At 39.0% G+C, this 17,763-nt stretch overlaps 1 protein-coding gene across 2 annotated transcripts; it reads right to left on the minus strand.

Annotated features, from left to right (window-relative positions):
- Positions 1-204: 204 nt before the first annotated feature.
- LOC106153230 (uncharacterized) lies at positions 205-17,223 on the minus strand. Of its 2 annotated transcripts, XM_087000543.1 has the most exons (26): positions 16,965-17,223; positions 15,227-15,287; positions 14,550-14,738; positions 14,134-14,148; positions 13,230-13,477; positions 12,750-12,853; positions 12,111-12,234; positions 11,449-11,634; positions 11,033-11,167; positions 10,316-10,826; positions 9,742-9,998; positions 9,023-9,147; positions 8,665-8,794; positions 8,263-8,448; positions 7,859-7,987; positions 7,218-7,494; positions 6,581-6,904; positions 6,042-6,389; positions 5,193-5,543; positions 4,688-5,023; positions 4,021-4,362; positions 3,417-3,764; positions 2,848-3,186; positions 2,181-2,504; positions 716-2,002; positions 205-505 (listed from the first exon to the last, which is right to left on the minus strand). In XM_087000543.1, exons 2-26 carry the CDS (start codon positions 15,285-15,287, stop codon positions 330-332), a joined length of 6,852 nt encoding a protein of 2,283 aa, XP_086856669.1. In that variant the 5' UTR covers positions 16,965-17,223; the 3' UTR covers positions 205-329. The 2 variants fall into 2 exon arrangements, with proteins under 2 accessions (XP_086856669.1, XP_086856718.1); XM_087000592.1 differs by lacking the exon at positions 14,134-14,148.
- Positions 17,224-17,763: the final 540 nt, after the last annotated feature.

The raw sequence follows: 17,763 nt of genomic DNA on the forward strand, positions 1-17,763 counted from the left end.
TCATGAGTTTGTTCTAATCATGTGCATGTATTGAGAACTTAAATGGTATTCTGGCAGAAATATATAATAGTTGCAAAACTTTTGGTCTAAATGTATTTTTTAATTTGAAATGGTCCAGTTGTACAAAAATGCCAGTTGGGGCTCTTTTCATGTTTTATAAGAAAAAGGTGGGTAGATAGCTTACTAGTGATTTCCAGCCGAGTACGGCAAAATTTTAATTCTCCTGGCCTAAAAATATCTTGCCTCGGTGTGGCATTGTTTCAAAACGGGCCCAAGTCACTCTAGGGACCCGTAAGTGAATATCAACTGTTTCAAACACGAAGAACAATTTAATTCTTGCAGTCGACTTTTGATGGACGGTCACAAGCCTTGGTATCGGGGTCAAACAAAAGTCCACCAAAACACCTGACGTGACGCCTAGCTTTTCCAGTGCACAAGTAAAACATGGAACAGTCGGCAGGATCGGCGAAAATGCCGATGTTGTTTCCACATTGAAAAGATCGATCTAAAAAAAAAAAAAAACATTGTTCATTAATTTTATATATAGAAATATGGCACTTGTGGAAATATTCGTATCGTAACAGAAGTAAAAGTCAGTCAGTTTACTAAATGCATAAAACATCGTCTGCCTTTAACTTACTGAGGACTTTGTTTCTGATTCCCCAAGAAGATATGTATTGAAGGAATATGCTGGTTAGGTTATACAGTGACCTACCTGTTGCCTTAGATGTACTTGGGAATGTTGCCTGTGGTACCGGCGGTGTTACAGACTGTTTGATAGTTTTCGTGGACGCTGAAGATGAGTCTGCTGCCGTCGTTGGGTTTGATGTAGTTGTGACTGCTACTGTCGTAGGTTCTAATGTTGTTGACGATGTTGTAGCCAGTGACGTCGTTGGTTTTATTGTTGTTGAGGTCGCTGTTGTCGTTTGTGTTGTTACTGACGCTGTCGTGGCCATTGGCCTCGTTGGTTCTGACACTGTGGTTGTGGGTTCTGGCGTTTTTAATTCTGACGTTGTTGAGGTTGCTTCTCTTGTTGGTTGTGATGTTACTGCTGCTGTTGTTGTGGACGATGATGTCGATTCTGATGATAGTGTTGTTTCTGCTTCTGTGGTTGGTTTTCTTTTTAACGTTGTTGTGGCCGATGATGTTGTTGAAACTGTTGTTGTGGACGCTGTTGTTGTTGTTGGTTCTGATGTCGTTGGGGATGTTTTGGCTGCTGTAGTTTTTGACACTGTTGTTGTGGCCTCTGATGTTCCTTCAAATGCCGGTGACGCTGTTGTTGGGGCAGCTGAAGCCGCTGATTCTGTTGTTGTTGTTGAGGTCGCTGTTGTTGTCAGTTGTGACTTTACTGATGTTGCTTTTGAGGCCGCTTTTGTTAGTTCTGGTGATATTGACGCTGTTGTGAATGTTGTTGTCGGTGCTGACTCTATTGTTGTGACCGCTGAAGTTGATGATTCTGATGTTGTTGCTGAGGTCTTTTTTATTGTTGGTTGTGATTTTACTGATGCCGATGCTGTGGCCTCTTTTGATGGTTCTGGTGCTATTGACGCTGTCATGACTGCTGTCGTCGATGCTGATGTTACTGACCCTATTTTCGTGACTGCTGATGTCATTGACTCGGACGTTGATAATACAGGTTGTACGGGCGTTGTTATCCTCGACATGGTCGTCACTATAGTGGGCGTCGGTGCTTTCACTGTGCTTTGTAACGTTGTTCGCACTACAGTTGATTTCAACGTTATCGTTGGTTCTTGTGTTGTTGATCCTAAAGTCGTCTTTGGTCTTCTACCGTCTGTTGTTGATATTTGTTTCGCCAAAACTGCAGGTACACAGTTCACGTAGCGCGGCCAGTCACATGCAAGCTTTGCCTCGTTATAATGCAAAGGTTTCATACAGCGAATGCGTCTTCCTACTCCACGAACGCAGAAATAGTACGCTGAACAGTCAAACGGATCGCGATATCTTGCCAAATCGTCTTTGCCTTCACAAGTGAATGCTTCCGCTGGAACATAAAGCAAAGTGTTCTTTGAACCACATTCCAAACTTCTACTTGCGGAAAAAACTAAAACGGTAACTTTGCCACGTATATCAAGGAAGGGAGACTAAAGAACATGATTTTTTTAATAATTAACTTATTTTATTTATTAATCTATTGAGAGCAGGCACAACCTTAACAATACCTGTTGGTTGTGATGCAAAAGTGGCCTCCGTCTGGGCAGTAGTTGACAAACGCAGCGTTGTTTCTTTTTCTTTCTTCACTGACGTTGTGGTCACTGGCTTGGTGGTTTCAGGCTCCTCAGTTGTGGGTGGCGACACCTCAATAGCTGGTATACATCTGTAGTTGAACTCCCAGTCGCACGCCTTGTTGTTAGGGTTGAAAATGAGCGGTTTAATGCAAGTGATGTGTCTGCGCTGTCCACCCGATAGGCACAGATAATATGATCTGCAGTTGAAGGGATCTGCATAGTGACCAATACTTTTGCCTTTACAGGTGAAGGGGTATGCTGAAAACGAAGTTAAGGATTGCTTGAGTAATATCTTAGGAACACTGCAGTGAATTACATTTTGATTCATGAACGAGAAAGTCGTATGCAAAGTTTCAAATACCACATAAAATACATGCAGTTACCACTGGGTTACTCAATACTGACATTTATTGTGTAGTTCTCATCTATTTCCAGTTATGGCATAGTTAAAGCAACAATAACCCTCCTCACGCCATACTTGACAAGGTAAAGAAACCATTCTATATTGGCATATTCAGCAGTCATTACGGTTTTGTAGCAAAAAATCTGGTATAAATAATAATATCATAAAGATTAGCCACATGTAAGAGGAACCACTCACCTGTAGGCCGTGGACCAAGCGTTGGTTTTGTGGTGGTTTTCTGGCGTTCTGTCCAGGCTGGTTGCTGCCGTTTAGTGGAGGTCTTCCGTTGTGGTTTCTGCGAAGACATTGTCACGCCTGCCACGGGGCTTGAGCTAGAGTATGGATGGGTGACCATTTCGGCTTCGGTGCACTTGGCATTAAAATGCCAATCGCATGAACCGATCTCGCGGTTAAACTTAAGGTTCCCCATGCACTGAAGGTGACGTCCTTTGCCACCAATACAGAGGTAGTACATAGAACAATCAAAGGGATCGGCGAAGCGTCCGTTTCTCTTTCCTTCACATGTAAACGGGTATGCTGAAATTATCCAAATTCATATATGTCCTATGCATATCATTTACACTGATTTTGTTTTGGCTGACGGGAAACATAAAAAAATTGATATAACACATAGTGGGGATAATTCAAATATATGTATTTACCTATAATCAATTAGGTTGTCTTTTACATATTGAAAAACGTAAAGACAGATTGAAGCAAAATTACTTTTGAACATTTACTTAACAACTCAATCCACATGTACTAACCGGTGACTTTCGGCCTGGTCGATTCCGTCGATTGCTCTGGTGTTGTTGTTTTTGTTAAGTCCTTCGTGGGGATAACCGCACCGGTCCGAGGTCCGTTCGTGGTTTGGCGAACTGGACCTTGACTTTCCACTGGTCGATGTGTCGTCGTTGGAGGACGAGTGACCAAAACAGCTGGCGTGCATTTCACCCTATCTGGCCAGTCACAAGATTGATTCTTTGGGCTGAAAACCAAACCCCTGCCACATGACAAGTGCCGAGCGCTGCCAAACAGACAGAGATAGAACGAAGCGCAGTCGAAAGGATCTGCGTGGCGTCCTGAGGGTTTACCTTGGCAGGTGAAAGGATAAGCTAAAAAGTTTGAAAAAAATCGTGTTAATGATTCGAGAAGAATGTCACACAAAGCATCATGTTAAACCTTTTTTATTTGACATCTGTGTACTGACAGTCTTCAAAAAACAATCTGCGAATCCAATGCATTTATGTATGAGTAAGTCTAAAACAAGCAAAAGCATATTACTATTTAATCAAAGAAAAGATAAGATGGTGTTCCATTTTGTTTCATCTAATACTGTAACTTTATCTTTTGACAAATCACTGTATTTACCTGTTGGTCTTGTCATTGTTGTTTCGGTAACACTTGGGTATGGCATGGTCGGCTTAGTAACCGTTATTTTTCCTTCTCTATAAGGCCGTGTCGTCGTTGCTGCCGCGCTGCTAGCTGCTCGGGTACTTGGGGGCGCGTCCGTAGTGGGCCTCGGGACCAGTTTAGCCTCTACGCAGTTGACTTTAAAAGCCCAATCGCAGGCACCATTGTCCTTATTGAACTTTAAGGGGGTTCGACATTTCATGTGTCTCTGTGATGACCCGATACAGAAGTAGAAAGATTCGCAATCGAATGGATCTGGATAATAACCCGTTGTCTTCCCTACGCAGGTAAAGGGGTATGCTGGAAATGAAAAAGTCGCGAGAGAGCATTAACTTTATTGTTTGTGTATTTTGACTCTATGTATAAACATTGAAACCAAGATAACATTGATCATGTATGCTTTGATTCAATCCAATAATATTTATTAATTTACTAATCCAACAAAAAAAGTTGCAGTCCAACGAAAAAGGAAATTAGAATGCATTTGTCGTACAAACAGTAAATTAGTAAGGTATTACTGAGTTTTAAAAAACAAAAAAGTGATCGTTTAGTTTTACAAAACTATCAATTTCCGTGTAGGCTCCATTTCAAAGCAATGTCTGCAATCTTGATGCCAAATGCTTACCTGTAGGTTGGACCGTCGTGACAGGCGTAGTCTGCTCAACCTTAGTCGTAGTTCTTTGCTGGGTTGGTTTATAAAAGGTTACTTTCTCCCTTGGGGTTGATGGAACGTACTTTTTGGTCACCTTATTGGCTTCCGTTGGCGGCAAGGTCACCATGATCGCAGGGACACAGTTGGTGTTTTGTGGCCAATCGCATGCACGGGTCTCGGGGTTGAAGATCAGGTTACCGCGACATAGATATTTTTTCATAGTTTGGAAGACGCAGATGTAGAACGACTTGCAGTCAAATGGATCTGCATACCGCCCTGTTGCTTTGCCATCGCATGTAAATGGATAAGCTGAAAAGGTTTTTCAAACCAATGGTGATGTCTTGAAACTACAGAAAAGCAATTTAAGAAATTGAACGTAAGTGCATACAAAGGCAAGATATAGTTCTTGCATATCCTGTTCGATTTATTGCTATTAATTCAAAATCATATCAAAAAGCGTCACACTGAACGGGCTTACCTGTAGGTCTAATTGGAGTGGTTAATGTAGTCTGCACTCCATACACTGGCCTTGCTGTTGTGCGCCTACCGCCCAGAGACTTAGGAGTAGGTCTTATTCGCACCGGTTTCGGTGTCGTTGCTCGCGTGGGGCCGGGCGTAGTTGGCGGGTACGTGACCATTATTGCTGTCACGCACGGTGGTCTTATATTGAACGCCCAGTCACAGAATCCTGTCTTAGGGTTAAAATGAAGGCCACCAAGACACTGTTGCCGCTGCATTCTGAGGCCACCAAGGCAAGTGTAGAACTTGCCACAGTCAAATGGATCAGCATGACTGCCTAATTGCTTTCCAGAACACGAAAATGGATACGCTGGAATGAACGGAAATACTTTTGTTTGGCTGGTTAACTAAACGATAACTGATGAAGGGTAATGTCGCGAAACATTTTACTTTAACGTCATATTTACCTTTTCCATCCATTCAAAAAAAATTCTGATAAATTTTAAATGTTACTAGCCTAAAACAAACCTTTTATATTTCAATAATTTGACTTAAAACAAAGTTCTTACCCCAACACAAATAATTAACCGGGTTACCCCTTTATTTATTTTCTATTATTATTTGCATCATTTGTTATGTACGCCCAATAGGCTATATTTATACTGATCTTTTGCTGATCAAACAATTAGATCTCTTCATTAAAATGTTTCTTCAAGTATGAAAAATATTGCCATTTGATTATTACACTGTTTTGCATTGTTTCTTATTTTATGGTTAAGTTGTTTATGTTACACTACCATCATCATATGCATACATCAGATATCAAAATGCAATATGACAAAAGATAAAGCACAGTCCCATGCTGTACCTGTTGGCGGTTCCTGGGTCGTTGTTGGCTGAGGGGGGGTTAAAGTTCGCCTACGCGTAGTCACAATGCGTCGCCTCGTGGTCGGTCGTCTCCAAGGTGTAGATGGCGCCCTAGTACGAACTGTACTCCCGGGCGTGGTGGGAGGGTGCGTCACCATAACTGCCGGAGTACATGGTGGTTTAATATTTCTCGGCCAGTCACAAGCTTTCGTTTTTGGATTGAAATGAAGAACCCCTCTGCATTTATTATGCTGTAGCCTTCCGCCACCAAGACATCTGTAGTATCCACTACAGTCAAACGGATCTGGATGGCTTCCAGCTCGTTTTCCGCTACACGTAAATGGATAGGCTGAAAGTGATCAAGTAAGATTAAAAAGAAGACTTATTAATCTGCGTCTATGGTGTTTGACAAATTACATTATTGTTAATTTCCCCAAATTATCCTTTTTGATGGTATCAATAATTTATTGAATTGACCTCTATCAATTAAAAAAAATTGAAATCGTTTTGAATCAGTGTAAGAAGGGAGTCCATACATACCAGTAGGTGGGTTCGTTGTAGTCTGCAGGCGTGGAGCAGTTGTCCGAATTCTCGTTGGTTTTGGTCTTCGGGTTGTGCCCCTCGTTCTTACTGGAGGAGCCGTGACCCTCACACGTTTAGTCGTAGTTTGGGTCGGACGGGAAGGAGGGCAGGTGCCGTCCCAGTTGTCACCCGCGTCGTCGCACGTGCCTCGGTCTGGGTTGAAGTACTGGTTTCCTTCACAACCTATTCTCTGCTGAACGGCCCCGAGGCAGGCGTAGAAAAACTTACAGTCTTCAGGGTCAGGGTAGCTTCCGAATGATTTTCCCTTGCAGAAAGCAACGTCTGAATAATAAAGAGGAATGATTAGAGGTAAATTCTTCTCTAATTATCGTTCGTATAGTTACCCATTCATCTTATGCACAAAAGCCAATACAGGTACCACTAATTTAAGCAAAAGTATTTTGAAAAAGTAAGCAATGAGGTGCATGTACTGAGTATTTTAGAAATTAATCGTGCTTGAGTAAGAAAAAATCAGATTCACGCCTGTTTGGAGATGAGTCTGTTTCAGGATTTTAGTCTTGTAAGAATGATTTTATAACATTATTGAAGGTAATTATCAAAAATTACAGAAATGGTTTATTGTCAGTAGATTTACCTTCTGGTGCTGGTAACGGAATTGGAATCACTGGTCCAGTTTCAGAGGAGGTAACAAAAGGTTCAACAGGTGCCGCTGTTGTTGTAGTTGTAGTTGTAGTAGCCGGGCAGCGTTTAGGAAGTTTAAAAGATGGAAACCTTTGGGGCCTCCTAAATACTTGGTTTATGGCTGATAGCAAAGGATATTTCCCCTGCCCACAGTTTTGACCTGTGAAGTCGTCCAGATCTAATGACCAGATCATTGCCCCGCCGAGTTTTTGGTCTATGATGTATTTTGCCTGAAAACAGACAGGGGTGTGGGTGATCCCATTTTTGAGGGGAAAATTTCTCTGTTTATTTTTTAGATACCTATTTGAGTTTACTCTCGTTTAATTGATAAACAAAAAGTGGGCTCATCTTAAAACATGAATCCAGCAACAATGTTATTCATCGTGTGAAGGTTTAAAGGGTGAGTCGTCAGTTTGCCTTACTAAAAATAAGTGAGTAGTGCACTCTCCGCAGACTTCGAAACTGAGCGCCAACAGATATAACGCCACATGTCAGTAAACATTGAGCTTTTGGCGAAAAATCAAAATTTTCATTTTTATCAAATTATTACTACACGATTCAGTTAATCGAACATATCATTGGGTAAAGCCATACCTTCAACTGAATGCTAGTGACGTTATCATAGCTGACCCAGCCCATGGAAGAGACACTGTAGGCGTAAGGTGCTGCTTGCTCCTCACTCCATTTGGTTACCCAGTTCTCATCAAGGATTTTCTTGCAAACCTAAATAACAAAATAAATACAAAATATCATGCAGCTCTTCAATTGCACTTTGTAATAGCTATAGTTAAAACCGTAATTTGTACTGCATATGAAGCAGTGCCAGGGGGATGCATTTATTTTTATGATATTTTTGGCTTTATGAGTTGTACAGCCCCTTTTGAGTTTATCACATAAAAGCTCGTGGTTATATATCTATTAAAGTAATGCATGAAACAAATGAAATAAAGTGTGTTTCAAAAGTGTGGTCGAAAAACATCGTTGCAGGAATATGGCACCTCGTAATAAGCAATAAATCCAGGTTCGTTCGTGTACGTTCCACTGATACCACGTCCCCCACTGGGGTCTGTAGGCTCGGTTAGGGTTGGGCTCGCCAGGCGAAAGGTATGGCCAAACATGCCCATGCCTACAACAAGTTTATGTCTCGGAATCCCCTGTTTCAGCCAATAGTTGATGATGAAGTACTGCAATATCAGCAAAAAATATATGAAGTTATTTGACTTTAAGTTATTAGCATTTTTCCTCATCTCTTTCAATTTTTTTATTTCTCCGTCTTATCATTTATCATTATTACTATTGTTATTATTTGAAAAACTACCCGCACACATGTTAACATTTCAAAAACACTCGACGATTTAAAGGTAAATTATCTCATTCTCGACCGCTTTTGGTTGTTTTACCATGTTCCTCTCCAGTCCCCATTCTGTATATTGCTCAGCACAGGTGTGATACAGTGGGCTGTTAATACCCAGTACAGAGCCCTCTGAACTGTAGAAGTCAAAACCAATCACCGATAGAAAATCCACGTATCTGAAACAATAGGTTGAAATAAAGCTAACCATTGCCAATCAATGCAAAATATTATTAAGGGTTAAATACTAAGTGCTGGATAAAGACAAACAAAGTTCTGGTTAGGAAGTGAAAGGGCACAATACTGTTACACAGACTGTAAACTATATATCTGAGATCTAATGTAAAACGATTACCAAATCAAATGCCCTTTAAGACAACGTGATAGGTAATCTGACACCAGCTTACTTATGGATATGGCATGCCTCGTAACCAGTGTCTATAACTTTGACATTCTGTGCCACTGCCGCCGACAGGAGAAGCTTAGTGCGGTTTGTCGACGAGGCATCCTTTTCTATGGCAGCGCGGAGTTCCTAAAATCGTTGTAATATAACGAAACCTGAGCTTTATTTAATGTATTTATTATTTACTGACCATCACCCTGTCGACCGCACGTCCAGCGACAAGCTGCACACATTGAGTTAAATGCATTTTGTAATAGGGGAAAAAAGACTTTGTTACGAAAAATGTTACTGGGTCTTTTTTTTCCGTTCAGAGAACCGTAAAACCGTAAAACAATAACTGAAATGCAATTTAAGGGATTATTGTCTTTGGATGTTAAGCTAAATATAAGTTCAAAACTACCATTAGCAAAATGGAAACTTTGCACCAATATTGCAACAATATTGCAGCAAATTTGCTGCAAACTTCTTGCAAATTTGCAGCAAATAAATAACAAATTTGCGAGAGTTTGCGGCAGACCTGATATTTTGCTAAGGGCAAGTACAAGTTCAAAGCACTAATGAAGTTTGAAAGATTACCCGAAAAAGTCATTGCGGTAGGTATTTCTAAGTTTGGTGCGTATATAGCTCCTGTATTTTATGTGTAAAAGTATTCTTGTCTTCTAATGGTTTACTGTTTGCAGGGTTTGATTATAAATATAGTACTAGTACTAACGTGTAATTCACCTGCAGAAGATACGTAAACCGGACTCGGTCGATGGCCGGACTGTCTCTTTGTGCAGGCCACTCCCAGTCAATGTCAAGACCATCAAACCCGTGCTCACGGATGAAGTTTATGGCGTGGATTATGAAGGTCGCCCTGCTCGCAGAGGTCGCCACCATCTCTGTAAAAGGCTCTACTCCCAGAACCCAACCTCCCACAGCCAGCAGGATTTTGAGTTTTTTGTTTTTCGATTTAATGTCCCTCATCTGGTCATATAATCCTGTAAGGTTGAACATTAGTAAAAAAACTTATATTCAAAACTTTCACTTATCTAATTAAAATATTGTTTGTCATGATAATTTTTGCCATTTAGGTTCGATTTTATTTTGAACAGATTACACGAATACATTAAGTATCAAAAAATTTCAAGAATTATAATAATACTGCAGCTAAAACAAAAAATATATTTGGTCGTTTTTTAAACATCTTAAGAACACCCTTTGTTTGCTGTGACCGCCGGTCTTAGGTCAGCCGTTAGAATTTAAGACACACCATCAGTGAAACTAGGGGTACTAATCAGACCACGAAAAACCTCACCTCTGTTCCATGCAGTGCCTAAATCATTCCACTCCGCGGGCACAAGTAGTCCCCTCTCCAGTCTGGCAAACGCAAAGATAACATGACTGCAGAGGGAAGGGTCTATATGCGAGGGTAAAAACTTTCCTACTCCACTCCTGTACTGACTCCAGTTGGTATAGTAACACACACGACGGTATTGAGAAGGATTTCGCCGAACTGCTGGTTTATCATCACATGGTGCACTGCTAGGGACAGGCACTTCAGTGGAAACCGGAGCAGGCGGGGTTTGTTTCGGTGTTGGTGATGGTCGCTGTCCCCCGCCATCAGGGGGAGTTGGTGCTGGCGTGGCCGTCTGTGGGGCCGGCAACCGTGGGTAAGAAGGAGTGGTGGCACGCGCTGTGCCTGAGACGACGTCTTGAATATGCCTGATGAGGGGGAAGGACCTGGGCCCGCAAGAGGACTGGAAATCGTCTTCGTCAATTGACCATACACCTATGCCGCCGAGACGCTGGTCTTTGGCGTACTTCGTCTGCAAATACAGTATGACACAGGTGATTGACAAATAAACACATTTCCCGGTATAGTGAATTAAAAAAAAATATATATCGATTAGAAGTGCTGATTTAAAGAACACCACTTCTTCATAGAAATGAACATTAGTATAACTTTCCGAAAATACTCAACTTGCACATATCACCCAAGACAATATTTGAAAAAATGGGATAAAAATCTCACCTTATAAGCCACACTGTACTCGTCATCATAGCTGTACCATTGCCAGCTTTCGTTGTTGTAAACCACTGGAGCTTTAGATAGGTCACTCCATGCCCTCTTCCAGCTAGTGCCTGGACTTGTAACTTTGTTGCATATCTAAATATAAAAGTAAGGAATATGTATTCACAAACATTTTGAAAACTTTTTTCCTCGCTGTTCTTTTTAATACTTAGCTTAATACCAATATCAGTGGTGAATCTGTTTTAGGTTACTTGCTGTTGGGTATTTTTCACAAAGAACAGTGAAATTCATGACTGTCTGCCTTTGCACTAACTTGTGGGAATATAAGAACACACGTCTTTCTATCACATGTATTACTATTCAACTAAACAAAACACTCACTAAGCCTGTGTCATTAACTGGACAATTTTTTTTACCTCGTGGTACAATAGTACTTGATCCCCCGCTCCAGACGCCCCGGCTGTCCCAGGTTTGTACGCAGCTGACCCGAACGCAATGTTGTCCGGGGACGCAAGAGTATACCCTACCCCAAAAGCTGGCAGCACAGGGACTATACGTGATCGGTCCAGGCCATCCTTGATGAGGTGTTGTACAAGCCAATGCTGATATGGAGGGAAATGATATCAGTTTACCAGATACACAGATTTGTGCAAACTTTACAGTCAAATTTACGATCTAATATTTCGGTACCTTCCTTGCCAGTAATATTATGAGGATGGAACTTAAAATGAATCTAGTCTGACGCATTTACAATATAAAAGAAAAAGATTAATCATGGTGAAACAGCAACTTGTCGAATAATCAGTTAATGACATACACTTAAAAGCTAATCCGACAAAGGGCCAATATGGTTTGGCATATAGGCATGTGCAAATAAAACAGTTAAACTAATGCACTTGATATAAATGTATTCTATGTAAACATGCGACGATTAAACATATGAGGTTAAATGATAAGAAATATATTCATTTCTTTTATGGAAATACTAGAGATATACAGGGTTCATTCATTGCTCAAATAACATTTGACATTATAAACGAATAAATCAGAATTGATGAAACAAGATTGTGACGTTCACCTGAGAGGCAGTGTCTGTGGTGTCTGCCGGCCCCTTCAGCCCATACAGCGGGCTGTGGTGCCTGATCGTCTTCTCGCTGCCACTGGCGAAGTCAAAGGCCATAACAGTGGCAAAGTCGATATACCTACGTTGTGAAAACTACCATATCATGTCAACCCTAGATGGGTCATCCATAAAATGGATGTTCAAAGTGATATTAGGAATTATCAAAATAATTGTTTATCGAAACAATATTATTTACCTGTTAAGGAAAATATATCATTTAGAGGCCACCATTTATTTTGATAAAAATTCAAAAGGCAGTTTTGAAGTATCGGCAGCTGAGTTCATTACCCTTGGTATTCGTATGTATTCATATATAAGGACAGGCCCTCAAGATGAATAAAGAGTGTGACGGCTGACTTGGATAAATCAAAAAATGAGAGCGAGCGATTGTAAGAGTTGAAAAACGACAAAGTGATTCAACATACTGACACAATAGTCTGATGTAATAAATAACCCTGGTGTCTAAATATTTGTTTTGATAAACTCTAATAAACACATCTGCATAATGAACATGCTTATTATGATGAAACTTGGGTTTTGTAGAAATAATTTAGTGAAATGAAATTTCTCGCAGCTTGACTGCCCCGTACGTACTTGCTAAGCTCTGGTAGGTTATACGCCTTGCTAATGATCTGTTGGTCGCCTAGGATGGCTATTGAGAGCAGTAAAGCATGTCTCTCAAATTCAGATTTAATTTCCTGAAATAAGTTCAACTGTGGTTAAATATGACGATAGAGTTTTAAGCATATCACGTTTTTACCATTACATTTTGATGGTACGTGCATGTGTTGTCATACATATACGAAGAAGTTCCCATTAAAACGAAGAGTTAAAACTAATGAAACATTAAACTTTTTTTCTTTAATTACTTAATTTGATCATTATTGTTTATTCTTAAAGAAACGATTATAATGTGTTTTCTATTTTCAGTGTTTTGTAGGGAGGGACTTGATAAAAACACAATAAATAATTATTTTAATAAGCAAAGGGCAAAGTTTCCCACTATTAAGGAAGTTATGCCATTTCAAAAGGCACCACTTCCTGAAAGATTTTATTTGTTTTAGACGATCATACCTTTACCCAAGTGGCGAATTTTTCTTTGTCGTCTGCTGCCACGGAGCCTGGGTAATTCCACTCCAAACTGAGACCATCGAAACCTCGAGAAGTGAGGAACTCCACGGCATGGGTTATGAATCGCCTGCGACTCTCCGCCGTGGAAACAATCTGCGCGAAGGGCGTGTTGCCCAAATTGCGCCCCCCAACCCCAAGGAGCGTCTTTAAGTTAGTTCCGACTTTCTGGTTATTAAACCGCCTGTAGTTACCTAAAAAATTAATCAAATAATTTGCATGAGCTTGAAAGCAAGGGTTCTTTTAGACCAGTTACAATGTACATGTTGCAGACAAGCTTTTTTAATGAAATGTGTTTTATTCATTCCTCTACGTTCACTTTGATGTTCTTTATGCAAAAATGTTACTCAACGCACAGTTTTGGTTTTTCTCGTTATATGCATAAGTGGACGAGGGATAGGAAAAGGTAAAATAGATTGACCATTTCCACTGTAAGGGATAACGGATGCCTAATGTGACACGACCTATAGGAACATATTGTGTTTAATGCTAATGGAAGTAGGTTTGTTCTGATAGAATCTATGGTTGCATTATTAAATTAAATATTAAAAATAAGTGGCAACAGGAAAGAACGATTAATGGGAAAAATTCGTTAAATAGAAAGATAAATAAAGTAAGAATGTGTTATAAATGTGGTAGATAGTGACATCGCATACATGGGAAGATAGCCCAGCTGAAAACAACAAGAACAGTTATAAAAATATATAGGCCTATAAGAGAGTGACAGATTTAAAGAATTACAAGGGCGCATAATAATTTTTTTTTTTTTTGTTAATTAATTCCAAACATATTTACAGTTAATATCGGGTGTAAAAAAGGAATCGCCTGTAGAAAATAATAAAAGTTTTACCTCCAAAGAAATGCCCTGAAAAGTAAAAATCTATATAATATATCAAAATGATGCACGCACTGCAATTTCCCCCTCAGAATGCGATAAAAACAATACAGAAGAAATATCGGAAAACACATCCTGAATGCACATTCCTACTGATGAAGGAATCTTAATTCTTTAGCGTATTTCTTCTATCAAAAGTGATCAAAAGCTTCATCTGGTAATATGATAAAAACTAAATTCATATAGTGATTCTTGATATCATAGTTAGTCGGACAACAAACTGAAACGACAAGGTTAGCTGGCGGTGTCTTTTCGTTCTGCTTTCCACATCATCAGATTCTAATCTAACAAAATTATAATGTCGATGAGGTTACTTACTAGTGCGAACCTACAAAGAAATTAACAGTAATATAATTGAATTATAAACTTACTCTGAGGGTAGGTAATGTCGTCGTTCCATTCGGATGGTGCCAGCTGGCCATTCACAAGAGTTGCAAAAGCATAGATGGCGTGGGTGCAAGCACTAAGGTCCAACAACTCTATCAAAAACTTTGAATCACCAGTCCTGTACACGCTCCAGTTTGCGTAGTAACAGACACGTCTGAATTCTGCTGTTTCTACTGAATGAAAGTACTTTTAAATATAAAACATGATCTAGTATTATAAACATGAAAATGTTGCACGCAAACCTATACATAAAATTACAGCCGAATTGGTGTTTGTTATATGCATTGTTTTTTCATAGCTGTTACAAAAACAATTTATCTCACCTTTTAAAAGCACCTTGCATAAAGAGAAAGGGGTTAGGTACATCTTTTTTTCATTTAAATTATCTTAAATGAACTAAGCAGAAGGTACAATAAACATTCTTCATACTTGTTGCATGCTCACAACTGTTATACATTGTATGATAATTTTACTGATATGTTAGGTCTTAAAAGATATAGCACTCAATTTCAAAACGTCCAATGTTGTAAATCTTATGCGGTTAGTCAATCAACGACTATTAATTTATTTTGATAACGGCAATAGTTTGGACAAAAAGGGTCTATCAAGGCATTCTAAATAATGAGATACTGTGAAATAATCCTTATGGTGATACACTTACCAGGAAATGAAGGAAGAATGAGATTAAGTAATGCCACTGCCACCAATTCCAAGTGTTTCATCTAAAATATGTACAGAACATATTTAAACAAAATACATACATAGTGTCCATCTTCAGGTGGCAAAAAGGAACACGGGAACAATGGTAAACCACTATTATACTCGTTTTGTATTTCTAAAAGGTAAAGAATTGCCTCCTGAAATGTACAGGAAACATGGCGGTCTAAACGTTAAGAAACAAATTCTAAACTAGATTATTTTATAATAGAAATTGTATAAAAGATCTAATCCAAGTGCAGGAGCGGACCGAGCACTAATTCGTGAGTAAATTTTCTTTTTTTCCAGGAAAATTCCAGGAAATTTTCAGATTAGATTCCTTTAAGCGGCATCACATGCAATAACAGGTTGTCAACCTTTATAAGTAGGCTATAAAGATGGTGCGACAATTGTAAAATAAAAAAGGATCGGTTTTAAGTTCAATTTATGCATTATTTGTGGCGTTGAAAAGTTTGAATGACAGCCTTTGAATAACTAATTTTAATGTGAAGTTTTACTTAAATACATTTATCGGAATGAATAAACCCACCCAATCCCCCCCCCCCCCCCCCCCCACACACACACACACACACAGATATTTTGACTAAGTATCAATATAATAATGTTCGTAAGGGTTGTTTCCGCCAATGCTGGTTACCACAGGCAGCATCTCCGCAAATATTGAACGGGTGTTTGACATTCTTGTGCATAGCTGTGACATATAGGTCCACATGTTACTGGAGTCCAATTCAGAAGCTTCCATGTACAATGTACTAAGCATTAAGCACACAGGTTGTTCACTTCTTTTTTCATAAATCAAGTAAACTCATAACAAATACGTGTATATTCAAAACTATGCTAGAGTTTTGTTTTCATGTTTATTATTATAATGTTATAAGGACAAAGTAGACTACATGTATATTTATTTATATGTATTCATTTTACATGTACAAAAAAAAGTGAGATTTCGAGTGGTTCGTCCCCTTTCTAGTACGCAGTAGTGTAAAATAGCTGTCGACATGATTTATGGGACATGCAATATACCTCAATGGGGAGGATAAATGAAGACAACCTGTCCTACCACAGGCCATGTTATTTGGCCGGGTAAAATAGATTTTACCACTTTTTTATCTGTATAAAATGTTATACGAAATATCCATCTATTTGTCATTGCATGAGAAAAATTAAGGGTGAAATTAAATAACGGAAGTTAGAGTAATGGGCAACATTCACACTTGTGGAATTTTAAGCCTAAGCCAGAAATCATTCTCTTTTGACTTAAAACTAACATTATTTAAGTTGAATTATCTATATGCTGATATAAAGTAAAAATGACTGCTGGCGCAGAAAATGCATGCTTGGAGATAGCACGTAGCTATTATGACAGTATCTTATTCTAATTTTAGTTTAATTTTCATGTACATGTGCATCTGAAAGAGTCATACCAGTTACCAGGGGTTTATAATTGTGGAGGATAACCACCCCCTTCTGGGAAGGGAGGACGACCCCCCCCCCCCCCCCATCGGTTGGTTTGATTGCTTCAGTAACAGTAAAAAATAATATAAAATAACAATTGTCTGTTATAAACATAAAAAATAGTTAATTTTATGGCACATTGATCGTTGTCAAGATTATTGATTAAATATCTTGTAAATTAATTGAAAAAGTTCTCTTTGGTTATATATTTTACTAACAGGGCCTACCTTGGTTTGGTTGTGCGATTTTCTCTCTCAGTGATTGAAATACGTGTTCCTGTTTTGTAATCAAAATGTATCACAGGCTTGGCCTTCTTTCCGCCATTTGGATCAATCTCTGTATTCCTTGGCCTGGCACCCGTTTTAAATTGTTGAAGCTATTTTACAAAAATTGGGAAGAATTACTTTTGGCACGATGTAACTCTAAGAGGGCGCTTCTCTCATGATAACGAATGTGAAGTGAAGAAGCCCCTGTGCAACTACCGTGACTTAAATCTCATTTTACTTTTAAAGTAGCTCTTTACTATCACATGGATACTTTTAAATGACTATTAAGGATTCAGGTATAGGGTGGTGAAAAATTATTGACAAATTTCTCAGTGCTTAAATTCAGTCCCACATGCGCATTATCGATGTATTTCGTTTAAAAGACAAATGCAGATTTTGTGGCTGTCAAATTACCTTGAAAGTTTATGAAAAAAATGTTTTCATGCGCTTCACCCATAGCTTTATAATAGCTTTCGATTTTTCTTTTGAGTACTTGTCTGCCTGGAAACAATGAATTGCATTTTGGCATTTTTGTTTAGTATGAAGCATCCTTATCACGATGTCTGTTGTTTTGAATAAAAGTAAAAAAAAAATAAAATAAAACCTGCTGTTACACTTCGTTTTAAATTTAATTCATTTTCGGTGATTTTGTCACATAAAACCTTACAAATACATATATGTGTAGACAATTATAAGCAGTCTGGGCGTATCCACTTCTATTCTCACAATATGCAAATTTTACAGAGTCAACCTATTTTGA

This window comes from Lingula anatina, chromosome 1, assembly GCF_051362555.1.
Source record: "Lingula anatina isolate TDL-2025a chromosome 1, LinAna3.0, whole genome shotgun sequence".
NCBI classification, from domain to species: Eukaryota; Metazoa; Brachiopoda; class Lingulata; order Lingulida; family Lingulidae; genus Lingula; species Lingula anatina.